This window comes from Alosa alosa, chromosome 9 (genome assembly GCF_017589495.1).
Source record: "Alosa alosa isolate M-15738 ecotype Scorff River chromosome 9, AALO_Geno_1.1, whole genome shotgun sequence".
In the NCBI taxonomy this organism is placed as follows: Eukaryota; Metazoa; Chordata; class Actinopteri; order Clupeiformes; family Clupeidae; genus Alosa; species Alosa alosa.
In genome coordinates this window covers 8,381,707-8,409,256 of record NC_063197.1, presented here as the reverse complement: position 1 = coordinate 8,409,256, position 27,550 = coordinate 8,381,707, and the positions used below count along the sequence as shown (strand labels likewise).

The 27,550-nt window shown below is 44.4% G+C and overlaps 1 protein-coding gene across 5 annotated transcripts in view; it reads right to left on the bottom strand.

Moving 5' to 3' along the window:
- bcl6aa (BCL6A transcription repressor a) overlaps nucleotides 1-26,348 on the bottom strand; it is a 28,758-nt gene extending 2,410 nt beyond the window's left edge. For 2 of the 5 annotated variants that reach the window (XM_048252264.1, XM_048252265.1), the window contains exons 1-5: nucleotides 26,055-26,348; nucleotides 9,529-9,621; nucleotides 1,777-1,948; nucleotides 1,426-1,647; nucleotides 266-1,306 (exon numbers count right to left, since the gene is read on the bottom strand). In XM_048252264.1, the coding sequence (XP_048108221.1) occupies nucleotides 266-1,306; nucleotides 1,426-1,647; nucleotides 1,777-1,948; nucleotides 9,529-9,621; nucleotides 26,055-26,082 (1,556 nt within the window). In that variant the 5' untranslated portion in view covers nucleotides 26,083-26,348. Of the gene's footprint in view, nucleotides 1-265; nucleotides 1,307-1,425; nucleotides 1,648-1,776; nucleotides 1,949-5,048; nucleotides 5,083-5,136; nucleotides 5,298-9,528; nucleotides 9,622-26,054 lie in introns of those variants that run through there. The other 3 variants (XM_048252268.1, XM_048252266.1, XM_048252267.1) reach the window with 3 other exon arrangements.
- Nucleotides 26,349-27,550: the final 1,202 nt, after the last annotated feature.

Genomic DNA, 27,550 nt, shown 5'->3' with positions numbered 1-27,550 from the left:
TTGGGGTGGATGAGTAAAATTCAATCTGGCTTTAGAAAAGGGGGCCATGGGAGGGGGTACCATTTGACAAAAACTCCCAAAAACCCTCAATATTCCACGGCGGGCAAATGCATAGAGAAAGGCTGAGGGCAATTCTGTCGATTCCAAGACTACATTTGTCTTCTAAGTTACATTAGCGATGAGGGCCCTCTACTATACTGCACCTACTTACAGCCGACAGCTGGCTGTCACTTTTAAGGAGGACAGAGAGAGAAAGAGAGCTTACCTGTTAATGATGTTGTTGAGACGGCTAGCCTGGGGCACGTGGAAGTCCTCCGCGTGCTCGGTGATCTTGGTGCCGGACTGCACCGAGTCTGGGTGCTCGGAGTCCGCGGGGTGCAAGAAGGGCGGCAGTCCAAGGCGCTGGGGTGAGCGCATGTCCGCATCGCGGGGACTGACCTCCTCCTCCTTGGTGCTCTGGTTCAGCACGATGAACTTGTACTTCTTCCAGTTGCGGGCCTTGGGGTCCTGTGAGCCCTGGGTGGCAAGTGGCCGGATGGCCTGCGACAGGGCTGCGTTCTTGCTGCTGCTGGACTCCGTGGGCGAGTTGGGCTGGCAGTCGGACTTGAGCGGGCTCTGCGGGCTGCTTACCAGTGCCTTGCGGCCGCTGGCGGACATGCCGATAGGGTAGTGCTGGTGGCCCATGTCCTCCTCAGCTGCTGGCCCCTGCTCCTTGCCTGCCTCCTTCTGTCCCTGATGCCCCTGTCCGTGATGCCCCTGCTGTGCCTGCTGCTGCGCCTGCTGCTCGGTCGCCAGGCTGGGGTAGCCGTGCTTCCTGGAGCTCATGCCGATGGACTGCACCACCCCCTCCAGGCTCTCCCTCTTCATCTCCTCATCGCGCACCAGCTCCCGAGAGGAGTAAGCGCCTGGGTGGCACACGCCAGCCACGCTGCCCCCAGTGGCCACCCGCGAGTACTCGGCCAGCACCGCCGCGCTCGGGTTCTCTGCCGGTGGCGGTGGACAGTGCTTGTGGTGGATCACTCCCGGCTTGGAGAAGTCCGCAAATGTGTTTTTGGTGTCGGCCAGTTTGCAGAGGGGAAAGGGGAAGCCCTGCACGGGGAACTGGCTGTACAGGTGGTAGGAGCTGCTGACCGGAGTGTTGACCGCGTTGAACATCCCAGAGCCGTATGGCCTCCCGTCCCTGAAGGGGGTCACTCTGCTGGGGAGGTTCTCCGCCATGTCATGCGGCCTGTAGCTGTGGACATCCTGAGGTAACAGCAAGGGACTGACCAGGAAGTCCTCTCTTGGCAGTTTGAGAGAGGAGTCACTGTAATAGAAAGGGAGAGAGAAAGAAGAATGGTAAGACAGAGATCTAGAGACTCTGGACTCTACCTGATAAAGCACAACACAGCACAGACTCGGAGAGCAGAGGTGTATCGGCCCTACCTGGACTTAATGAATCTGTGGCAGGTGTCGACGACATGGTCCATCTGCAGGTAGATGGCTGTGTTCATGACAGTCATGATGAGGCTCTCCTTCAGCGTCAGCCGGGACGTGTACATAAATTCCAGGAGGATGGCGAAGCCCTCTGGATCCACTTTAGGGTCCAGGCTGATGGCGTTCAGGTTGCATTTGAGTGAATCCGTGAAGATGGTATAAAAGAGCCCACTACAGAAGAGCAGGGGAACAGACCACTTATACTGCATTCTGGGAAATATCCCATGATTTAAACAACCCCACACGCGTCTGTCAAACAAAACACAACCAAACCAGTGTAAACATGTACTTGCGACCAACCTGCAGGCCATGAGGACGGTCTTGTGAGCGCGAAACTGTTGTCTGTTGACCAGAATGGTGACATCTGTGAGGATGTCCCTGCTGCGCAGCCGGTTAAGGTTGAGCAGAACATCACTCGCGTGCCGTGTGAATTGGATGCAGCTGTCAGCTGCGCAAGCCATTTTGTCAAGATCTGTAAAGTAAGGAACAGAACAGGCCTCATTAAAACAAAAGGGGCAAACCTGTAAAGTCAGTAACTTTTATTTGCAGAACATGTATAATGGGCATTGCTCAGGGCTAAATACATTACATGTATAAGTTGGAGTAAGCCTGAACTTTAGGACATGAATAACAAGTCCATGAATACATTCTACACAAGGACTGCATTTAAATGCTTTTTCCTTCTTTTTTTAAAACAAACAGAACCAATACAAGGAGGGACAGTCCATCAAATTGAGAACAACAAAGATCCCTTTGTAGATAGATGCACGGCCGTGTATGACAATCCTGTTTTACGCCATTAGATGGCGCCAAACATCGTGCAATGGAACCACAACCGCGTCAACCGCTGGATGCTTCTAGGGTGTACAGTTAGGTCAGTGATTTTACACTCTGTCGTAAGAGCAGGCATAAAGTATTTTGCCCCACTGTATTAAGTTTCTCTAACTTGCAACTCTTGCGTAAATCAGCGAGCGTTTTCTTTCTGTTATTGATTTCCTTTTTTTATTTGGCTGTAGCGAGTAGCCTAAAATCTCCATCATTTGTTAACATTCCTCGCTGACACAAACTGGGCTATATGAAAATAGGTCCAAGTTGTCTCGTGATGGGCTCCGTGAAGGACTATGTTGTGAATAAATGCACAAACAGCTGGTTAGACGCCAAACAGTCCGCGTTTGGCAAAACACTTGTAGGCTAGCCTACATTATTACGAATGACAACTGGAGAACTGAAAGTGATTTTATGGGAGTAACACATGATTTCAAGTGGAAGACACGCATGTAAAAGTGGTGGGCAGTAAACAAGACATAGACAACAGCATTATGACTCCCATAGCTTGCACCAGAAATTAAACCAGAAATGTTTACCAGTCTTATTAAAGAAATCTTTGCCCGTGTTTTACTTTATCTTCAGGTTCTTGGCTGAGCAATTTGAAGATTACTACAGTGAAAATGGTGCTTACAGGAGTAATACACCTTGCTTTCAGCACATGCACCGGGAAACACGGGCGTCTTTAAATAATTGCGCCATCTGAGCATTTCTCACATGTTACAAGTTACATTCGGTCTCGGTGCGGGATTCAGTTTCCATTGGCTATATAACGATAAACAGCTTCATCATAGACATGCGTTTGCTATTAATTAAACTTTAAATAGCCAACGCAGCAAATGTATACCTGCATGCATAGGCTATTCACCTGACAAGCAAGACCCGTCTAAATAGCCTACTATGGCTAGACGAGGAGCCACTGTGCACTATAAAAACTTTGACAACATCAGCATAACAACATTTTATTCCATTGATATATATATATATATATATATATATATATATATTTTATATATATATTTTTTTTTTTTTTTTTTTTCTTAAATAGGCTATAACTCTGTATTAGGCGTCTTTGTGCCGCCACAACTTAACATTGCGAGAGTAACACAACCTTTTAAACCTTGGTAACGGTTTTAGTTTAATTTCTATTTAATTTCTCAATCTTAACTGCCACAAGATGTCAGCACCGCATTGTTCTACCAAAATATTCCGCGATAGAAAAATAAAAACAAAGTGGGTAGCCAGTTTTGGAGTTTGTGCGACTTTAGCTGTCAAAGCCCCCTGATATAATTTTGACAAGAAAATACTCCATGGACAATCTACATTTCGTGTGCATTTAACTTTGTCATTCAATCTCTATAAATGTTCTACAAGAGCACACATGCAACTTGCATACGACATCGGAAAATGAGAGTTAACACATTCTCTTGCACAGTCTTCCATGAACTTAAAATCGAACAGGTAGGCTATCTCCAAGAATAGCTTGTTGAGTCCTTCGTAACACGCAACACGGAGCAGATATTTATGACCGCCTCCCTTCAATGGAAAAGTATCGGCAGGAGCTGTCACCAAACACCTTGAAATAGGCTCCGTTTTTAAATCTGTCACTCAAGCGCTGAAATATCAAAGAGCATTTACTCAATAAGAGTTATCTGCCTCACACTTTATAAAGGTCAGGGTGAGGTATAATTATTTAACCCATTTTTTAACCCAACTGATATTTGAACAGTTATTAATGTGCGAATAACACATTGAGTTCTGAAGCTCAAAAGTATTTTGCCTGACGCACGAGCCTACATTTTTAGCAGGCGATTTCAGGAACGCCCGCGAGCTGTTGCACGGCAGTGACAGTTTGTTCCTCTAAAAGTGTTCTTAACTTTTTTTAATATCAGGGCACGAAAACCTTTGCAGGAGATTTATAAACTGTGAGGAGTGTGATACTGCAGGACGAAGATCAGTTGCTTTATAAATAATCTTATATTACAGCAATGTTTCCAACTCCTTTTCTGGAGCGCAATGTCAAACCTACTCACACTTCTGCGACAGTGGAAAGCTACCAGCAAAGTGAAAAAAAACAAGGTTGTCATGAAGACTAAAGCTAGGTAGTTACGCAGAAACAACTTATTACCAGATAGGCTATGTAACAAACACATTTTACGAAAACTGTTTCTGCTACACATCAAACCAGGTTTCAAAATGCCACTACTCTCAAAACTTCGAGTTAGCATAACATACAACGACACACAGATGATGGCTTTCTGAAATCTCCCTGACCCGTCCCACACTGTAGCCTACCCGATGAAATCTCAGAAAATACGCAACATAATTTATGTTCACACAAGCAATCGTTGCGCGCAAAAAGAAAAATCTGCCTCCACAATTCGTGATCCAAAGTTAATTACATATAGTTCAAGTATCACTTTTCGGAACACTTTACACAACTTGTTTATTTGTAAGTGCCCCCCGTATCTGACAGCTCGGGGTAAGATACTGAAAACCCCATCTTTTATATTTTCTGTTTCCGTCGAAAAGAGCAACCTCTTCCCTACGCCTCCCGACTTGCCGTGGTTGAGCCACCGCGTTGAGAGAGAAGACAGCGGGGCTTCAGACAAGGGAAGATAGGTGGATCAGTTCAGAGCATTGTCAATAACCAACACTCTCCACACTAACTGTATTCCTAAGCATATGACTGAGTAAAACACTATTCGAAATAGAGACCTTAAAAATACAATTCGAAAAAGGTATACCTATGTCATTTTCGAGACCCATAACCTGAGAGCACACGAGCAACATCGCGCCAGATTACAGATGAAGAAAATAATTTAGAATAATCACCTGGTAGTGCTTTCCTAGAAACTTCTTGCATCACCACTTCTAAGAACCCCAGTTCTAAGAATCAGGAGAGCTCAATTCTCGGAATTTGAGCTTGTGACTATACCATTTGTGGAAGGCAGGGGAGTGACACAATTTCGTTGCGCTTATAACTACATATGCTTTGATTTCTTTTAGAAGATGGTACTACTCAACTTCAATAATAATACGTGAAAAATCGAAATAAAGCACGAAACTGTTAATATAAATTGCCAAATTGTACTATATTTTGTGAAAAATATCAGCCAGGGCCAATACATTCTCCCTTTCACTTGGAGGATCCCATGGATAGACGGTCACATGGGCAGACGATTTGGCTACGTAAGCCGTGCCTGTAGCCCAGCCTCAATATTCTCAGAACTAATTTGCTATTCCATGACATAAGCAAAGTGTCCATTTGTAGCCTTTCCTGTATTAAACCCACAGTCATAACCTGTACAGAACAAATGCGGAGCGGTTATTCACACGGACATTCGTTTCTTATTTCTTACAGTAGGCTTTTTATTTCTCCCGTGGTATTTTTATTCTTATTTTCACAACAGATGTATATTGCCGACCTTTGAGCGCGCTTGTGTGTTGGTGGGAAATTATTTATGCTCCTTAAGACGGTGATAGAAAGCTGTTGTTTAACCCAAGGAACTTTTATTGATAGGCTACAGGCTATTGTCGCCCAGTTTGATGCGAGTAAAACGCTCTCTTTAGCCATGGATCGCGCATAATTGTTATTTTGATGCGCTTGTGCGAACTGAATTTGTGAGTAGGTTACTTGTAACGTGGTTGGAACTAGAAGACTAATACCCGCGATCTTTGAGATATTGAAATTTTCGTTGTGCTGCCGTGGAAGGCATTGCATTGTTACTCATTTGGTTCAACTGTAAAACCAAGGCAATTTCCTCATAGGTTCATCTGTTTTTGTTGGACGTGACTGATTTTTACCAATCACTTTCATTCTTTCGGTATGTTCCCCACAAAGCTTACACGTTGGACTCACTTCGCAGGGATAATGACATCTGTAGGTTGCTTCATGTTGGATGTGAAAAGCGGTGCATTGGTGAGAGTTTAAAGGTTTGCATACTGTAGCAGTGGACAGTAATTGATTGACACTTGTGTAGAGTACATGTATTAACACAGACGGTCTAAGGCCATGTCGCCCATACCAAAACAGGTTTCACAAAAATAATGTAGGCCTATTGTTATAGTATGTTAGTTCTACATTTCAACTTATTTAAACAGCATAGCAGAACGTTTTTGCCTTCCTGGACTAGCCGACTGCTAAAATGTGTTTTAGTGGCCCATCGGGCCTATTTGTCTTCGGTTTCTGTAGCAGGTGAATGTCAGGTAGCCTAAACTCCATTAACATTGGAATATACATCTGAACAGTTTTGGCCTAGCTTATGTGATGGACTTAAGAATGCTTCAGACTTACTTCTACTGCCAAAGTATAACACGAATGAACTTTATAACGTAATAATGTCATAATATATTTGATATAATTAAGTAGGCCTATAACTAAATCACTCAAGTATCCGCTGAGAAGTTAAACTGGTGTCGCAGTGGCCTATACCCTCTCGGCCGGTTTGCATAGTGTAGACGGGTTTTCTATCCACATTTTTCTGCCTTCTGTTTTTTAAATGCTATGCATCTGTAAGACACAGCTACTCTGCAAGTAGTTTAGACCATTGCCACATCGTCCGTGGAAAACCTAGTGTAGTTGAGATGAATAGGCTATGTCTTCATAGGCCCTTCACTTTTGGTAGGGACAGTCTCCGACTTGACTTAAGTTATTAAGGTGTTTGTTCCAATAAAATATGACATTTCGACAACTATGTAGGGTAAGTGCGCCCTGTTCCTACTTAATTGCCTATCTGCGAGTTCTGTCTTCCTCCTCTCCGACTGCTTGCTCTAATTTGTCATGTCAAGATAGGAAGAAGGATGGCCTTCAACAAATGTTTCAAATACACTCATAGTCTTTTGAAAAGCTCAAGTTGCATAGCCTTTGGCTGGTAGAGTTGCCGTTCAAGCGCATTAATGGGTTGATTTGATGAATTCACAGTGAGTTGCCCCTACTTCAGAGGCAATGTCTGCTTGTCAAGTTATGAAGTTTGCAACTAGTCCATGCATTTTTTAAGTCCCAGTCAGCTTTGGGCATTATAGTTAATAATTATCATAATTTCAATAATATTAACAATAGGAATTTGGCTTACAATGACAAAGGCAGTATCCTATATAGGCCTGCCTAATCCGACAAGTGTACATTATGTGGATCTTTGTCACCTGGCTGCGCTGGTGCTGATGTTGCTGATGCCGCATTTTAAGGTTATTGTGTCGGTTCAGACAGACATTGTAACGAGTGAATTTACATTAAAGGATGTTGAGAGAAACGTCTGTTGTGCATAGCTGACATCATGATCACGAATGATTCCATGGCCATTGAATCAATCCTCTGTTTGGCTAATTTGATGAGCCATTGTGCATGTGTCACTTAACCTGTACACAGGTTAGTTCTTATTTAGTCAACTTATTTTCTGTGTCATCAGCCAGGGTAATATCATATTAAATGAACTGTAACGGAAAAGAGATGCGGATTTTTAAACGCCTCACGGTGTTTGTTTACACATCATTGTGTTGTAAGTACTGCTTAAACTGCTAAAGCGCCAAATTAAACTGTGCCTGGGGTAGCACACGCTAATTAGCGTCTTTGTATGTGTGTTGGGGGAAAGGGGGGGCACAAAAAACAAAATTAATTCTGTGACCTGTTGGTGAAAATGGTAGATATATTTTGTGAGTCATTAGGGTGGATGGGCGTTTTTGTCCATGTGCAGTAGACCTGTTCTGAGAGATCCATTATAACGTTATGGTAAGCCCCAAATAAATAGTTATACCTGTATGTGGTTAATGAACGGCATGTATTTTTAAAGAATAATGTGGGTTTTTAAATTGTTGGCAATTATTGTGAAATAAATTTGAATTAAACCAAACAAATTTTGAGCTTTTTATTATTATTATTATTATTATTATTATTATTATTATTATTATTATTATTATTATTTTTTTTTTTTTTTTTTTAACATACCACAGCTAATCCTGCGCATTTTCTCTCCCCCAAAAAGGGAAATGCCCAGTAAAATATGAACTTAACCCTGCCTTGCAGCTGAACAACACGCTAACTATTCCTCTTACAAATTCTTCAGAGTGCAGTGTGTTGAGAATGGTCTCCTGTCATATAAGCCTAACTCTCCTTTCCTGCAAATTCTCTAATATTCCTATGCTCCATTAAAGGCAATTTTGCTCAAACATTGCACTGGGGGCTGGAGAGTGGAGGGGAGGGGAGGAGGGGTGCTAAAGCATCATCTGTAGCATCACCTACAGCATGATGCATCATGACCAGCAGGGGAAGTGTCCGGCCACACAGATGTTGTCTGGTTCTAGTTAGTGTTCCCTCATACATGGGCTACATGCTTGTTGAAGCTGCAGACGTCGGGGGCTGGTGTGTAGTAGCCTATGTCTCAGGGGTACGTAAAGGGAAGAATGCGTGTGTCATTATTCACCTCACTTGTCAGTGAACATCAGAGCTTGCCGTCTTATAAATTAACATAACTCAAAACCATTCATGACCGATACAAGCGGACACAGGAGTTGAACCTGGCCCGATCCGCCATGGTTCTGACCCTGGTTTAACAGGGTCTATCTGTGATTCATGCTCTAACATCAGGTGTATGTTTATGCTGATTGCACCTGCACATATGGGGTTAGTGTTTCTATATGGTTATGCACTATTGTATGCTCTCACACCTCGTCAGGGCCTTCAACCCTGCTGATGTCACAGTCAGTATGTTATCACTAGGTTTCTTTCTCATTACAACTGTGTGTTACTTGATCTGGATCAATTAATGACAATATAACACTTTATTTTTTAGGTTATTAACAAACTAAACTCACTATTACTAAGTTTTCAAGCATCGCCTGACAGATTTGTGGTGCTCCAAGAGATGTTTGGGGTGCTTTTGCTGAATGACTACCATAGTTAAATGATAGTGAGAGACTGATGATGTTTGAGCACTTTCTGTCTCCATGGTCACCACAGTGGTGGCTCATCGATGCTTTCGGGTAAGGCACCCATGGTCTGGCCAGTGCCGCGTGGGAACACGTGCCGAAGGGATGCACATCGGGACGTAGTACAGAAATGGGCCTGACCTGTTAAGCCAGCTGCTATTAGGGGTTGGGGGGCAGCATGTTATGCAATCGAGACTAGTTCATTCAGATTTTATGTTTTAGTCACTTTTTAAATATCATAATGATGCTAATAATTAAAGTAGTATTAATCCCTGAGTGTGTTTGTTTGTGTTGGGGTCTCACCAGAGTAGTTCTGCTTGTGGTGGCTCCATGCTGCGGGAGGGCCTTCCTCTCGGCCTCTGGTCATCCCTGGGCAGAGCAGCAGCATGTGCTGGGCTGTGGTGAAACACAAGAGAAGGGCAGAGACTCGTCAGACAAACAGATGCTAATTTTCTCACACACACACACATACGTTAAAATGTTGACTTTTTACATTGACATTCATCCAAAACAGTCTCTCCAAAATAATTATCTGAAATTAATTTGATACTGTTGCCAGTTATTTTTTGCAATAGGTGTATACATACATTTGTTGTTTTTGTATTTAATTAAGTGTGTAATTCCTTGTGTACAGGCTCCTGTGAAATCCTTCACTGCAAAGGGTTAATTCCATTCTCAACAGGCAATGCTCTGGCCCCAGAGACTGATCTGCACTAGTTTATCTTGTTGTTTTCATCTCGTGCCGGTGCAGTCTGTTTTTCTCTCCAACGTGTGTGTGTGTGTGTGTGGGTGTGTGTGATAACGAGAGACGGAGAGAGAATGTGTGTGTGTGTGTGTGTGTGTATGCATACATGTGCACACATACGTGATTTCACATAAGATTTACGGTTTGGTTCCGATGTCATGGGAGACAGAGAAGGAGCACACACAAAAAATCCCATACAAAACCTGAACTTTAGTGACCTCATAGAATGACTCATAACATACAAATCTTGCAGTGTAAAGGTGATTTGAAACCAAGAATGAAGAATGCCATCTTCTGTCAATGGTGTTGGATGGTTGGTTGTGATTGTTTTCCACACCATCCATTCAAACTTTTACTCATTGCTGAAGTTGATAAGTCTGTGTCTGTTAAGTTCACACATTTACTACTGAAAACAAAACTTCTGTTTTCTTCTGAGTCTTTCTGTTTATTTTATTTTAAAATAAAATTTAGTTTGTCATCTGAACGTGTTGGAAAAAATGCATCAGTGTAAATCCAAGGTTAACTAAGTGCACTGCATAATTAGCGCAGTGCGGCGGCAAACACTATTTGTTGCTCCACTTTGAAAGGTCAAAGTGCTCTCCTAAAGGACGTTACTGTGCACAGGCAAGATAATGCCAAACTAGTTGTTTCACATGCACTGTTTAATGAGAACTTAGATATAAACGGCAATGAAAAAATATATACCACACATATACCTCATTTGCCGTAATTCAAGCATTGAATCCCCAAGGCAGCATTTTTATTCCATTTTTTACAACATTTACAAAAAAAGAAGGAATTTGGCAAGTTAGTGCCATTGGAATTTAGCATAGAATCTGTCATGAGTGCTTTTTTATGTAATACATCCATTTTCTGTTTGTTTTTTGTAAACAAAAATATGTACATGTTTTGAATGAGAAATACAGGGTATAAAAATAAGTCAATTCTTAGCCTCTCAAAATCTGTTTCTCTTTCAGCATAGTGGAGGACTACTTCACAGGGATGCATGCGAGCATATGGAGGAAACCTGTCTTCAACTCTTGCCCTCTCACCCTGCGGACATATATTTAGGCTATTTGCTGGAAGAGCTGTAATCTTCCATAGGCTTTTGGCTCCAGAAACAAAACGGTCTCTCATGTTTCCCTAAATAAATTCAGTCATACAGTGCAAAGATAAATGCCTTCCCAATATATTTCATTTAAAAGTAGTATATTTGCATTGCTTTCAATTTGTAATTATACTATATATTTTTAACTTATGGATCTGTGCTTTTTTTGTATATTGAACATTTATTGTGGTGTAATAACATGTTTACAGTCTTTAATTACATAAAATCTTCAGTCACATAAAAATCAAGCAATCAAGTTTTTTTTTGGTGTGGTAAGAAGTAAAGTGTTGAGACAGGAAGAGGTGTTTCTAAAAATAGGGTTCCTCTGCTGTGTTCTCTACCTTGGCTGGCTTCAGCTTGCGTGTGTGGGCCGACTCTACCATGCATGCTGTGGGGGCCCTGCACTGCGGCCCCCACAATGGAACTCTACAGTCATCGTCTCACCGAGTGGGGAGGTGGGTAGAGGGAGTGTGACTCGTACAACCGGACTGACAGTATCAACCACGCAGCCGCCCCTTTACAGACGTTTAACCCGTGAGCAGCTTTACAACGTTCTCCGTCAGACGTTTGGAAGGACTTGACCTGCCGAGTTTGACCGAGCAAATTTGACCTGACCCCAGCTAGTTCAGGATTGTCAATAATAATAACACCACACTGGACATGTTAACTGGACTGTGCATTAACTGTAATGCAATAACAAGAAAATTATATCTACACACACACACACACACATGCAAAAATACACAAACACACACATACAGACGCATACATCATTTGCAATATTGTTTTAATCCCATGTAAAAAAATGAAATAAATAAATACATTTTGTGTAAATATATGCTGTTATCTATCCGGATTCATACTACAGCCTGCTGTAAATCTTAGTTAGGCATTATGATGCGACCATAAATGTGTAAACCTTTGAGTTTATTACTCACTAGAAACATTTCATTCAATCTAGAAGATGTGATCATACAACCCGCTCATAACCTCCACATAAGGTTGGAGATGGCGTAACTTATGGCCTTGCTTTAATGCAAAGCTTATGGGACTCATTTAGGAGCTGACGCTTATGTGAAATTCATCTCTGTGTGTTCCTTACCCCCCTTTTTCTGGATGTGGAGAGATTGAGTGTTTTCTTAACCTTCACACAACAGTGATCTCTCCAATGAAACAGTAAGAACATTTTTCTCACTGGAATCGCCCGAGCATCCGCCCATCTGGATCCGGCGTCCCACTAAAAACACCCCAGGTGTTCGCAAACCAACGGGGAGAAAACGTCTCCAAAATAATTAAGGCCTTTCTCCTTTCTCGCTACAACAATCTCCGATTCAGCACTGCCAAATAAAGACTATGTTGAGCTCCAAACAAAGAGCAGCGTCAACTTTATTTCAATTCACTCGGGGGTTGTTTAAGGCGCTTCTACGCAGTAATGCATAATGCACGACCATAAACCATCCAGGAGTTTGGAGAGAAATGTGTAATTTACCAGGCACCCCCGCTGTGCCCCGCCACACACGCATGAGATAATTACTGCAAAACCTTGGCAAACTTTTACTCAACCAATTCCACACAAAAATAAATGACCCACTTAGACAAGACAGGAAGGGGTTGTAGAGGTAGGGGTACTTGATCAATACCAACTGTTTTGGTCCATTAGAGGGCCGCTGAGCATAAGCTGTGCTTTGCCTCCCCTGTGCTCTGGGATGTGAGTGCCGTATTATCTGAGCCGTTGCATCATCATCATTATCATCATCATCATCATCTTTGTCATCATCATCATCATCATCGTCGCCGATGTTATCGGGAGGCTCAAAGGCCACAGCCACAAACCAACCATAGGGGCACAGAGCCAGCAACTGTTGTTATGTTGTTTGCAGTGCACATCTCATGAAACCTCACTGTTCCCAAAACTGCCTTACTGTTTCTTTGCTATTGCTGCTTCTGCCTGTTTTTGCCATTAATATCAGAGGTCAGTTCTCTGTTCCCACATCAATGGTCATGGCACATCACTAAAATTGAGTGGATACACCATAGTTAGGTTTGTTTCCAGGTTAGAATACTAATTGGAAGAGTGTGTGTGTGTGTCCGTGCGGTCCGTACGTGTTTAAGTTTGGGTGCTCTTTTGTGTGTGTGGACAAAAAAAAAATCCCCATCAGCAATACCGGCACACTTTGTATTTGCTGTGCTACTCAACTCCTGAAGAATTTGAATAAATAAATAAATAAATAAATAAATAAATAAATAATTAATTAATAACCACTCCAACAAAACAACTGGAGCAGATGGGCACCCAATGAGACATTTGATCACAACAGCCGCTAATGAAGGCCTGTGCCTCAGACGCAGCCCCACGCAGTCTTTTACAAGGATGGCAAAAATTTTCTCTTATTCCCGAGCAAAAATTCTGCCAGCTTCAGCGCTCATCGTCAGGGAAGACACGAGTGAGCCGAGTGCGCTTTTTCCGCGGCATGATGCAACGAGGGTGTAACATGCCACGGATCTGCTGTTAGCAAGTACTCTGAGGTCTTTTCAGTTCCTCACTTCTGGAAAAAAAATGCTTTCATGCTTTTATTAAGTTTTAAGAGAAGCTTCCATCCACACAATCCCCTATACCCTCTCCCCAACCCCTGCACACTCGGATCCTTAGAGGACAGTCACATGGACACCAACACTTCATTATTTGCCCATCAGCGTCCTGCTAATAATTTCATTCTCTCTCTCTCTCTCTCTCTCTCAAACACACGTATACACATACAGCATGTTAATGCGTTCATGCCAATACTGTATACAGTGCTGGATGCTGCATTGCTAACGGCTTGCTAACTTCCTGTCTTCGTGTCTTCCCTTCCCCTCAGAGCTAACTCCACACGTGCAGAGTTGCACACTGAGGCTAAAGCCAGGACAGGCTGAGAACCTGGCCAAAGGATGTCAGAGAGGCCTTCATAGAAAGCTCTTGCATCATGAAGAGTAAAATAAGGGCTGGATGGGGGTGGGGTGGGGGAGGGGGAGGCTTCCTGTCACCCAGGACAAGTGCACATATAGTCTATCTACAGGGTGCCTCTGCAGACCTTTGGTGTATGGCTCTGGTTTTATGATGAAACTTCCTTCCTGACAATGGTTACACTTTCACAGTTTCATGAACATCAACTATTGAATAACCATTGTTTATATACTAAGTAACTTACAGTATACTTTGGTTAAAAGTGTCTGCTAAATACCATAAGCATGAATATACACATAAACATAATTGACATGAGTTACATCAAATAATTGCAGCTTGAGGCACTTAATCTCAGGATTTAAAAAGTGTCTTGCTAAAACTGTGGCTGGGCTTTAGGAAATGCTGTCATCTGACTTTTAGCTTTCTCACAGAGATAACAGTATGGTTGATGAAAATCTATGAAGTGGTTTCTGACTGAATAAACGTCTTTGAAATGAAGGATGTTACTGTCTTATCCGCAGCGTCGGACCAGTAATCAGTGGATTCTCTGTTGTTTCTTTCATCCTCTGTATTTGAATTCAGCCTGCAGATAACTTCAGCCTTGTTTTCCAAGTGTCCAACCATCAAACTGTTTTTCTTTTGTGCAGAAACATTATGGGGCCCCTAATCCTTAATATACAGAACATTCTGATCCCGGGAGGTAAACCATGTAACTTGCCTGCATATATGGGCTGTTCCTGTTGACCTTTCCAGAGGCACACTGCAAGTATGATCAGTCCAAACTGTATTTCCACATTTCACAGTTATGAAAATCAATCTACACATTCGTCTACATGACAAAGAAAATAATTAATCTTTAACATTTATCAGAGGTTTAGAATGTAATGGATCTAAATAAAGGGAATGATTAAGAATGTGCCTTTCTGACATTCATAGACATCAAACTGGGAATAGATGCTTTGATATTTCTCAGCATAGGGCACAAAGAAAAATGGTCGTTGTCCCATAAATTGCTGATTGTTGATTTGATGTATACAAGCAACAAGGGCTTGCGGTTTGTAGGGTTATGTAAACATTTGTTAGAAAAAAAAAAATATTTATTATATATATATATATATATATATATATATTAGAAATAATAATAATAAAAAAAAATATATATATATATATATATATATACTACTGCAGCAACTTGCTGCATTAGCCTCAAAATGTATTATTATTATTATTATTTATTTATTTTTTTTCTTCTTCTTCTTTATTATTATGTTAAATGTTCCAAATGTAAAGCACTTTGAGCTGCATTCTGTGTATGAAAGGTTCTATACAAATAAAGCTTAATATTATTATTATTATTGAACGTAATTGCCTTGGACAGTGCATGGATAGAGTGTTCAAGGGTTTAAATCCCTCAACGAGTTTGGAAAGGGTTGTAGGTGTGAGCTTTCACTATAAGTCACTCCCCGAGACTCACAGCTCGATCTCTGCAGACTCTGTCTCATGGATGTTCCTCACACCCTACACTGTAGCATTATGGGAAAATACCCAAAAGGCCCTAGTGACAGACCTGTGTATGGGAATTACGTCACACAATCATACCCTTTTTTTGGGGTGGTGTCTCCTCTTGTGAGCGGGAAGTATTTTTTGAATGACTGGGCAAAAGCCCTTTTTTTTCTTTTTTTTTTGGCAATGTCTGGGAAGTGTGGGTGGCAAAGACCTTTATGATGTTTCAAAGGATTATGGTAAGAAGTACGAGAAAGATTAAAAACTGAGTTTTCAGTCCAGTGCACACCTTTTGTGAGCTACATCCTTTGTAATTAAGCAATCGCTCTCTGAGTCATAGACGCAAGCATTCATTGAGGAACATCAAGAAAGTGTGTCAGCAGAGAGTCATCACTCATCACTCATGTCAGGCTAACTGTTAACTGTTGGATGCGCTGGTCAGGAAGTAACAGGACGGCATCAGCAATACCTCAAACACAGAGGTTTGTGTGTGTGTCTGTGTGTGTGTGTGTGGTTTGATGTTCACTGCATGCCTCCTTGCAAGCCTCTTCAGCTAAGGAATCACCATCTTGTATTTTTTCTCGTGAAGGCTATTTAACAATGTTAGTAACTGTTGGGGGGAGGGGGGATTCAGCAAGGGTTGCATGTGACATATCTATTGCCTGAAGCACGATCAGCAAGATTGGACGTGGGCACACGGTGTTTTATGAAGGCAGGGACCCCCAAAAAAAAATGCATGTCTACTTTTGACACCAAAATGATTGAGATTATTGCAGTGGTTTTGTCAAGTCTCCGCTCTAGAAGGGGGGTGGGGGGACAGGCAGGTGTACATGATGTGTGTATGGGTGTAAGTGTGTGTGTGTGCATATGTGTGTGTATGCATGTATATGTGTGCATGTGTGTACATGTACTGTATGTGTGTGTGTGTGTGTGTGTGTGTGTGTGTCCATGTTCATGCATGCTTTTGTGTGTGTGTGTGTGTCTGGTGTGTACGTATGTGTGTGTGCAGGTGGTGGGCCCAGTGCCTCTGTGTGATGGCCGCCGCCTCTGTAGCCGCCTGTGTGTGTGTGCTGCCAGGACGCCAAGCAGAGGAAGTGGTCTCTGAACGCAGACAGACAACGGCTGAGGGGTGGTCCCACCCCACTCTACCCCACACCAGCAGCGAGCAAGCAGCTGCTGCAGAGACGCGAACGCAAAGACACTGTTCCACTTTTTTTTTTTTTCACACCAAGCACCGTCACATTATTGTTTTTTTTTGTTGTTGTTTTTTGCTGTTACTTGCAAGGAAGCTCACACCAAGGAAGAGGATGAGCGCTTTCAGATCAGCGGGGGTGAAATGATAACGCTGCAGCCAGATATGCACATGCACTGCAGTGAGGTGCCCTCATATCTGATGATTTTGATGTCAAGGATCAGATAGTGGCTCATAGTCAAAGCTTCAAGTGATGGGAAGCAAACCTGTTCAACTAGAACTAGGCATTTCTGGTATGGCACAAGCTGCCATAATATTCACAAACTGGATAATAACTATTGCCTTGTTGCATCCAAGAGAGGCTCAGCTGTTTGTCTAGCTGTTACCTGTTACCTCTTCATACATTTGAGACGTGCTAGCCATGCATTTTTAATTGGAGTTTGCTTAAACAATCTTCCTGTCTTACACAAGGGAAACGCTGTGGAAAATCAGGCAGATCTTCCTGGTCCAACTTTCAAAACAAAAATATCTCAAAATACGAACAGCAAAGAATACCATGATATTTGACCTCCTTTTCAGTTGATGACACGCAAGGCATTTCTACAACTGGAGCTGACAATCACCCTCATTTCAATCACTGATCCATCGGCTGCATTGAGGAATTTTCCACACACAAACACACTACAGTCCCCCTGCCCCTCCCTCTCTCCTTCTCTGTCTCTCTCTCCCTGTCTCTCTCTCTCTCTCTCTCTTTCTCTCTCTCTCTCTCTCTCTCCCTCCCCAGACTCCTGGAATTGTGTGCATGCAATGAGAGCTGGGCGTGCCAGTTGCCCGGGGCCACCACACACACCTGATGCAATGTCAGAGAGGAAAGGAGAGGAGAAGAATGTGTGGGGCGGCATGCGCTGCGATGTACTACACTACACTACACTACACTACACTACACTACACTACACTACACTACAAACGCTCCCCAGGGTTAATGCCACCGAGGCACAAACCTGTTCCGTCTCACCAGGGATGGACGAGGGCATCTTTTTAATGGAGACTGTTGTGAGCAAAAAGCTGGCAGGCTGGGAGTTTGTTGATGGAGGATTTTGTGAATGAAGCCTTGCGACTTTTCTCTGACGCGCGTGACTGCTTTTGTTATTCATCTGATAATATCTTCTAGAATATATTCAGTGTCAGGGAAGCTATTTTTGGTCTTAACACTGAGATTTCACCCTTTCTAAATAACAATACCAATAACAAATTATTATTTATTCATATAATGATGCTTATCTACAATTTCTTTTTATAATCATCTGCTATTAATGTGAGACTGAACATTGATTAAACATTACATTAAAAAGGGAATAAACTCAAACTCAGACATTCACAGTTTGTACCTGAAGGTACAGTATCTCCATTTCCACCACCAGATTTCTAATAGCAGTATATTAGCCAAAGGTTAAATGCTTTGTAAATTTGGTGAACGTAACCATCTGTGACCTTCTTACAGAGCAGGAGTACAGGCATCATCACACCCACAGCAGAGTTTCTAATGACTAGCTCTCCACGAACCAGGAAGTGAAAGCAAGGTTGTGTTTTGTTAGCCTCTGGCTCGTGTGAAAACCACGTTGCCGTGCTGACAGGAATGGCTGGTTGTACCTCAGTCACTGACCAGCATTCAGTCAACCCCGACGGTCTGCTGTTGCTGAACTACTGGGCCTTCATTCAGCCTACCCCCTCTGTTCGATAGATCTTTAAAGATATTACAGAAAACAGAGGCTTGAGCTAAGGCTGGCACTTGCTAGAAGTTCAGACAGATCAGGTCTTGCAGAGTGAGAGTTTGGGCGGCACTCTATAGAGTCTAACAAACATGCCAAGAATGCAGGCTCTTATAAGGAGGAGTGTTTCCTCAGCAGTATGCCATCTGGTGGAGAAGAAGCCAGCAAAGGCTTCGCCTGTTTCGCTTTCATTTCTCCCATGCTCTGTTCTGAACAGGGCTAGGTGTGTGGGATGTTGTTGTTGTTGTTGTGTGTGTGTGTGTGTGTGTGTGTGTGTGTGTGTTTCTTGTAACATAAGCAAAACGTGTATGTGTCAAGAGAATAGAAGCTAAGGTAGTCAAGAAGGTTAAAAAGGGGAAAAGAGAGGGTGAAAAGTAGGGTGTAGTCTTGTAGTGTTTTGAGCCATGTCAGTGAAGATGCTGAAAGTCTTTTTGTCGGTGAAGAATGTCACGTTATGTGATGTGACGTATTTACTGTTGTTCAGCTGAAGGGACAACACCAGCGGACGGTATCCCGGTGTCCCCATCTCTGAGGTCCTGGTGAATTGCGAGTGCTGGTACAAGGACTGTTTCTTACTCACCACAACACAAAATGTCAAGATGACATGAGATGGTTAATCATTGCCAGAACAAGGCGCGCTTTGTAGGCAGTATCTATTGTCACATGCAGTCTTTTAGCCAAGTTTTTATCTGTTGCTCATGGACCAGAGACTGAGAGAATTGATACTATTGGTAAGTAGGCCTAAAGAGTAAAAAAGAAAAAATTATCAAAAATAAATACACATTTGTGTGCATGAGCAAAATAAATCCCCTCACTAATTTTTCAAACCTTGTGTGTGACCCTCTTTGAAGATGGGACAACATTGCAGCATATTGCTTGAGACAATATTTTTTAAAAACATTTAGAACAATTGGTTTGCTCAGGGGCTACACTGAACCATTTTAGATGGTTCTGTTTCAGTCCAAGTTAATGAAAATTGCATTATCACTACAGACGCTGAAAACTGTGCCTGTCCTCAATTATTATCCTCAAAGGACGAAGAAGCAGTTCAATCGATCAAGCAAAGCAACATTGTCCCACTTACCAATAAGTGAATGAGTGACAGAGGGCACAGGAGAGTTGTAGTTCCTTACTATTGAACATCTAAGGAGCCATCATGAAGTTGTAAACTGGCCATACAGTGTCACATTTCAGGGTAGACCTATAGCAGGTGTATTAGACTGCACCAGTCAATGTATATTTTAGGTTCATGCTGTTGCATATGCACTGTACACTTGTTTAGCTCATGGATTCAGCACACAGGTGCCTTTTTTGAAAATCAAGTGGCATTGAGATTTCGACTGTTTTTTAACTGTTTAGTTATATATAAACGTATTCACAGTAACTTACTGGTCAATTGTTGCAAGTAAGTTACTGTGAATTTTACGGTAAATTTACCTATACTGTAGGTGTCATGAAAGTGTGATCCCTACGGCAGGGTGCTTGTTTTGTTCTTGAGAACAACGTTAAAAGTTGGATAAGACAGATCTTGCGTGTAATGGTTTGAAGGCAGTGCTTCGATGTTTTGTCAACATTTACGCGGCAGATGAAGTACTTTCCCCAGAGTTGTGGTAATTTTCCAGAGAGGGAAACCAGCTGCAGAGTGCAGTTCAGGAGAGTTCGTTCAGAAACCTGTCAGACCACTTCTGAGTATGCATGTTAAATCTCCCATTGGGTGTTGTCGAGGTCTTCTGTTGTTGCTCCAATCTGGAATGTTGGGAAGCTCGCATTGATACGCTCACATAATCATGAATGTGCTTAAAATAGGCCTATGGGAATATTTGGATCATATCAGCTACAGGCAACCCACTTCCTCATCGAAATCTGTTTGTTCAGCCAAGCTATTTTAAATGTGTCCTGTTCAAATAATCTATGACAAATTGCACACCAACAATTAGTAAGCCACATAAAAAGCCAAAATGTCAACTTTTTAGTTTTATATATATATTTTTTTCATCTACAATGTTGAAGATCAGTCTCCTGTGTTGCATTTATCTGACTGGAGTTTGAGAAACACTAGAGATGATGTGATAGAAACTCTTTCAAACAGTCATTAGTCCTGCCCTAAAGAATCCTTCAGGCCATACTCTACAAGCTCTCTTCTGCACGGATGACTACTGCAGTTGGGGAGGATGTGAACTGATTCACAGCCTCTCTGGTTTTGGCACTCAGTCTGTTTATTCGTCTTTGGATCAGGGCCTCTATGCTGTCTAATAGGGGGATTTTTTACTGTGCCAAACTCTTTTTAATATCAGAAAAGATAGGAAATCCAATCTGCTTCCAAATACCAATGCTGTGTGTCCATTAGTGTAGTCGTGGGGTGTGGCATCACATGAGCTGTTTTTGCCAGCCCCCAACCCCATCCATCCATCCATCCCAACTCCGCGCACCACATCCTATGCTCATTTCGAGCTGTAAACGCAGTATAATCCATGGCAACATAGAGGCAGGGGGGTTGGCCAGGATGAAAGCAATTCCACCAAGCCCCAGAAATCACCCACTCTCTGAACTGATTTGATTTGGGTATCCTCCAGCTCCGACCAATTCCACATACCCAAAAAGCAGATAAACAAGTACTTTCCGGGATTTTTAATAACATATCAATTTACATGGGATTTCACAGCAGGATTTGCTAATTTTTATATATATATATATATATATATATATATAAATTTGCAAATCCTGCCTATAAGGAAGAATTGAAGACTACTTAAAATATATATATTTTGAATTGATATTGAGCTCTCTGAGTACATTGTGAAAAAAAGCCAAACTGCTGTAGAGCGTTGTTGGTGAACAAAACCAACAAAACTAATCCCATCTGGCCGGGAACTTTCATTTTATTAATTTAATATTTAATTTAATTTTAATTAGGTTGACAACAATCCATGTGCCATGCTTGGATGGACCACACTTTTTTTGTTTTATTATTTTTTATCACAGGTTTAAATGCTGGAGTGATTGTACAGTTCTTTAAAAGCCCTGGACAATTTTTGCACCACAATAATTTCCCCCAAAAGGGAGTTTGTTTTTGTGACTTGACATTATTTGCCCATGATCCATCCATAGAGAGTTGGTCTATATGATTAGTACAGTGGGAGAAAAATGGTGGTTGACGGCGCAAAAGCACTGTCCCTCCCTCTGTCTCTGAACGAGCAGTCTTTCGAATCGCACTCCAGCTTAGTGGCAATTCGACGGAGAGAAACGCCCTGATACACATACGCACCACACACAAGTGTATGCTTTTATTCTTCTATTCACTCTGCAGCATTAAACCCAACACAAACACTGGGCTGTGGTATTCAATAGAAATGAACCCTACTTTCCTAGAGCCCACAGGTTAATGTAGGGACTCAGTCTGGCTTTGCCCTCGTTATCCGGATTGATAGGTCATTCATGAGGAGAAGGCGCTGCTGTGCATGACAGAACAAGGCTGCTAATGCAGACAACTGCCACTGACGTCGAGATGGCAACCTATAGAGTGACAGTGACTGGTCTCAATAGCATGTCTCTCTCCTTGTATCTCTTATCTCTTCACTTCATATGCATGATGCAACTTCATACCAACATCTCTCCTAGGGGAAAGGATTTTTTGTTGTTGTTGGTGCTGTTGTCTGACTTGATTGACTTAATACGCATGAGCAATTGACAGCAACTGACGTGTGTGTGTGTGTGTGTGTGTGTGTGTGTGTGTGTGTGTGTGTGTGAGTCATGCAACATACTTCAGCAACTTCATACCAACATCTCTCCTAGGTGGCGGTGGCGGTGGCGGTGGCGGTGGCGGTGGCGGTGGCGGTGGCGGTGGCGGTGGCGGTGGCGGTGGCGGTGGCGGTGGCGGTGGCGGTGGCGGTGGCGGTGGCGGTGGCGGTGGCGGTGGCGGTGGCGGTGGCGGTGGCGGTGGCGGTGGCGGTGGCGGTGGCGGTGGCGGTGGCGGTGGCGGTGGCGGTGGCGGTGGCGGTGGCGGTGGCGGTGGCGGTGGCGGTGGCGGTGGCGGTGGCGGTGGCGGTGGCGGTGGCGGTGGCGGTGGCGGTGGCGGTGGCGGTGGCGGTGGCGGTGGCGGTGGCGGTGGCGGTGGCGGTGGCGGTGGCGGTGGCGGTGGCGGTGGCGGTGGCGGTGGCGGTGGCGGTGGCGGTGGCGGTGGCGGTGGCGGTGGCGGTGGCGGTGGCGGTGGCGGTGGCGGTGGCGGTGGCGGTGGCGGTGGCGGTGGCGGTGGCGGTGGCGGTGGCGGTGGCGGTGGCGGTGGCGGTGGCGGTGGCGGTGGCGGTGGCGGTGGCGGTGGCGGTGGCGGTGGCGGTGGCGGTGGCGGTGGCGGTGGCGGTGGCGGTGGCGGTGGCGGTGGCGGTGGCGGTGGCGGTGGCGGTGGCGGTGGCGGTGGCGGTGGCGGTGGCGGTGGCGGTGGCGGTGGCGGTGGCGGTGGCGGTGGCGGTGGCGGTGGCGGTGGCGGTGGCGGTGGCGGTGGCGGTGGCGGTGGCGGTGGCGGTGGCGGTGGCGGTGGCGGTGGCGGTGGCGGTGGCGGTGGCGGTGGCGGTGGCGGTGGCGGTGGCGGTGGCGGTGGCGGTGGCGGTGGCGGTGGCGGTGGCGGTGGCGGTGGCGGTGGCGGTGGCGGTGGCGGTGGCGGTGGCGGTGGCGGTGGCGGTGGCGGTGGCGGTGGCGGTGGCGGTGGCGGTGGCGGTGGCGGTGGCGGTGGCGGTGGCGGTGGCGGTGGCGGTGGCGGTGGCGGTGGCGGTGGCGGTGGCGGTGGCGGTGGCGGTGGCGGGCGGTGGCGGTGGCGGTGGCGGTAGGTCGCTCGGTTCAGTCGCTTGGTTGGTTTTGGTTGGTTGGTCTGTGGATAATGAAGCAGGAGAGGACTGTGACATGTGACAGGGACTCGGCCAGGCTCAAGTCAACCTGCCAGTGACCTTTTCTTGGCTGAGTGTTGGGCCCACATGCCCACGTGCTCCCATGGATGGAGGGATGGACGGATGGATGGATGGATGGATGGAAGAAGAGCACAAGGGGGATGAAGAGGTGGAGGGTGGGAGGATGGAGGGACGGAGGGAGCGAGATAGGGCGAAGGACGCTAAAACTGGCCAGGGCACGAGGAGGCGACTCGGAGGAGAAGCGGCGAGGGTGTCGGCTCCGATCTGCCTCACACCACTGAGCTGACCTCGTGCTGACATCACCGGCTCGTTTGCCCAACGCAGTTGGCTTTCTCCCGAGCCGCGAGGACAGCGGCCCATGACCACAGCTGCACAGACATTGTCATCGCGTCAGTGCCAGCTCGCTGGGTCCAGAAGTGACCAGACTTTTCTCAGGGGACCGACAACTCACTTTGAGACCTCTACGACCCCATGGAAGATTTGTTTATATTTGTTTAAATCCCGTTTGACAAACAGTGTTTTACAATGCAGCATTAAGTATTTGATTATACCATGGGAATCAAACCTGGGCCATTAACAACTGGTCAGCCCAGGTCATCTGCAGCAGCATACTGGGTGAACCACTGCAAAGATACCAGATTCAGGAAGTCCTGTCATTGTTGCCCCTCTTCCTTATCCTCGTGCACCAACCCAGTTGATGATAGGTAGTGTACACATAGCTCTGGGCTGTTCTAATTGACATAACGATGCCCAAAGCTTTGCACACACACCAAGACCCAAAGCATCAAGCCTCAGTTTCTAAGATCTCTTCAGTAGAGATGTGAATTGCGGGGTGTATGTGAGTGGAGGTGGAGGATTCCTTATTAGAGATGTGTGCAGGGTGTATGTGTGTGTTCTATCTGATAGAGGAGGGAATCTGGCAGAAGAAGATGTAACTGGCTCTTAGGAGCAAACTATCTTTACCAGGGTTCCCCAGTTCTCTCCCCGCATCAGGCTTTGGATGATGCCATTTTAAACAATTGAGTGGATATTTAATTTCTATTTCTACATTAAAGTATTTTCTCTTGCATTTATTTTTATGCTTTGTGTAATTTATGCAAAACCATGTATATGTGGGTGTACTGGAAAAGACTGCATGCTTCTAACTGATAAACAGGATAAGTCTCAAAGAGTCTGTATGTTCTCAAGTTCAGTTCATGAAGTTCACTATGTTTTAATTATGTCATATGTCATATGTTCACTATGTTTTATATTTAATTATGTCATATGTCAAAGACAGTGTTATTCAATCATTGCAAAAATACTGGGGAAAAAGCTCGAAAGGACACCAGAACTACAGACATTCATTCCACTCTGTATGTGTGTAGTTTACATGGCTATTCATAGCATTGAGCCAATTTCCTCAAATAAAGTTAAATATGTGTTTGCATTATCTCTGCCCTGGGGGAAGGTTAGTTGTAATTTAAAAAATATATAATTTATTTATTTTCTTAGTCTCTTCACTGAAATTGACCCATGAGTCATATTAGAAGGACGGGAATACACCTTGCCTTTCACTGTTGTTCATATATTTTACTGGTTAAATAGTTTTTTTTTTTAAAGAAGGGAAATTGATATATATATTGAAAAAAAGAAACATAACATTTTACGTGTAAAATATTAAACAACTGCCCATTTGTTTCTCCTGGCTGTACAAATCAAAACCCAAACTACAGCACTGTACACAATGTTAAAAATCCAGTTTATTACGTAAGCATAATTCAGTGAAAGGATTCGAGCAGCATGCTTTAGGATTGTTTCTTGTTAAGAGTTTGTCAGCAAATGTCAAAAAAGAGAGAAAGCTTACACTGTGACAGATAAGTGAGTGTTCAGCCTTAGCAATTCAGGTTGTCTTCTGATAATGCTATTCTTAAGAGCAAGCAAAAGCTTGTCCTGATATTAAATATGAATGCATTTTGGGGGGCAGTGGGGAAGGTCACAGAGTGGACCGTTTATATTCGAGGCTTCCGAATTAAATTAATTTCAATTACCGCCTTTTAAAAATAACAGTAGTAATATTTATTTCATATTAAGGACATTCATTTGATAACTACAGTTTGCACAGAGGTTATTTTGTGCTGAATTCATGCTGTCAACATCAACCCAGAATATGGTCTATCACTGACATTTCAATCAATATGTTTATTTGACCCAAAGGCTTGTTGTAATAGCACACACAAACATCCACATGCATTTATACTTTTATAAACATCAACAACCAAAACATCACAACATTCCTTATGTATCCTCTATTTTAATTATGACTGAGCATGTTCAAACTGACACTAAGCAGCAGCCACCTTGAGACAAGTCTCTTTAAACTTTCACAGAGTTTACAAGATGTGGACGTGCTGCTGCTGACCCATGATATGGGTCCCATGATATGTCATCCATGATAAGTTAATCAAGTAAGAACGCCATGGCTCGGTCCTCTGGCTCCTATTTAGTGTCATTATTTTTATTTCAATGAATCTGTTTGCCTTTCATTTGTTTCCGCACGGCTGCACACTTGCAGCCTCAGCAGGACGGAGACGTGCAATACCACTGAGACGGCAAGTGCACAGAAAACTGACATTTCTCCGCAGGAGAGCGGCGAGGGGAGAGAGAGAAAAAAAAGGGGGGGATTCTCACCGTGCTTCTGCTGGAAGGAGTTGGGCATGTTGAGAGCGGAGATGGTGTGAGTCGTGGACCAGCGGGGCACCCTGGTGACAGAGTTCTCGGGGTCAGTCTCAAAAGCAGTTGAAGGGATGATGTAGTTGAAGCAGTGGAGGGTTCTTCAGGTCCCGGTCCAAAAATGTGGCTAACAAGGTTCAGGAATTCTATTTTTTTTTTTATCAGTATTTCTTCTTTTTTTCCAGTTTTTTGGGGTTTTCCCTCTATTTTCTGAAGTGGTGTGATTCAGAAAAAATCAGTCACAGAGCTCAATTATCTGCGCAGCCCTGGGGGGAGGAGGAGGATGAGGGGTGGGGGGGTGGTGGTGGGGTGGAGGGTGAGAAGATATCCAGAGTTCACCGGGAGGGAAGCGGGGGGATTGTGGCGGGCGCGGCGGCACTGGGGTCAGAGACGACGGGCGCGGGTTGGCAAGGCTTTAGCGGCGAAGCAGAAGCAGAAGCAGAAGCTGGCGTTGAGGCAGAAGCTGGCGCGGCGAGCAGCGGAGGTGGTGGTGGCGGGCGGTGTGGGCAGATGCTGTGGTGGCGCTCAGAGGAGCTTGCGAGCTACTGATGATGAGGAGGAGGAGGAGGAGGAGGAGGAGGAGGAGGAGGAGGCTGGTGAGGCTGGTGAAGAAGATGCCGCCGGTGAGGATGCTTGCGCGTGGCTGGCAACACAGCGCAGCGCAGCTCAACACAGCAGATCAGAGCGCAGCCTGGCGTCTCGTGTAGCGTGTAGCGTGGCACACTAGAGCACAGAGTAGAGTAGAGCAGAGCGGCGCAGCGCAGGCTAATCTGGCGCGGGCTCTCCCTGTCTGTCTCCCTCTGTCAGCAGCACTGGAAATAACCCCGGGGTGGCAAAGTTGAGCCTGGCAGGATGGCAGTAGCGCACGCGCGTGGATGCCAATGCCAAAGCGCAGGGGCTGAAGAGAGTCAGCGCACCGCGACTGAGCGCGCTCGGTCGACACTAGCAAAGCGGTCCACAGGGCATCGGTGGCGCTCTCTGCTGATAGGTCGTCTGCGCTCGGGCGCTCATTGATTGATGCGCTGGCGTGGTCCACTTTCCATGAATGTTAAAAATCTCAGGGCATGCTCCATTTCCCCGTTGGAAAAAAAGGGGGGATTAAGCTGTCTTTGTCATAATCCCTGTTTTTTTCCATTTATAATACGTTTCAATGAAGGGGAATCTGAAATCTCATTATTTCACATAAACTCTAAAGCTCGGACTACTATTGCCTTTAATATGGACCAGCTCTCAGACTTTAGGCCATCTGCCATATAAGAGTCTTTCGTGAACAGCAATGACACATTGTTTTATAAACAGAGCTTTTATACAACAAACATTTCAGTGTTCTAGAGTATTAATCTACCTAAGCTCATCCTTGGAACTGGATATTGCTCTTTATCACTTGTCTAGCTGGGGAGTTGATATTACATCACACCAGCTGTCGCTTCAAACCTGGCACAGCCAACAGCGAT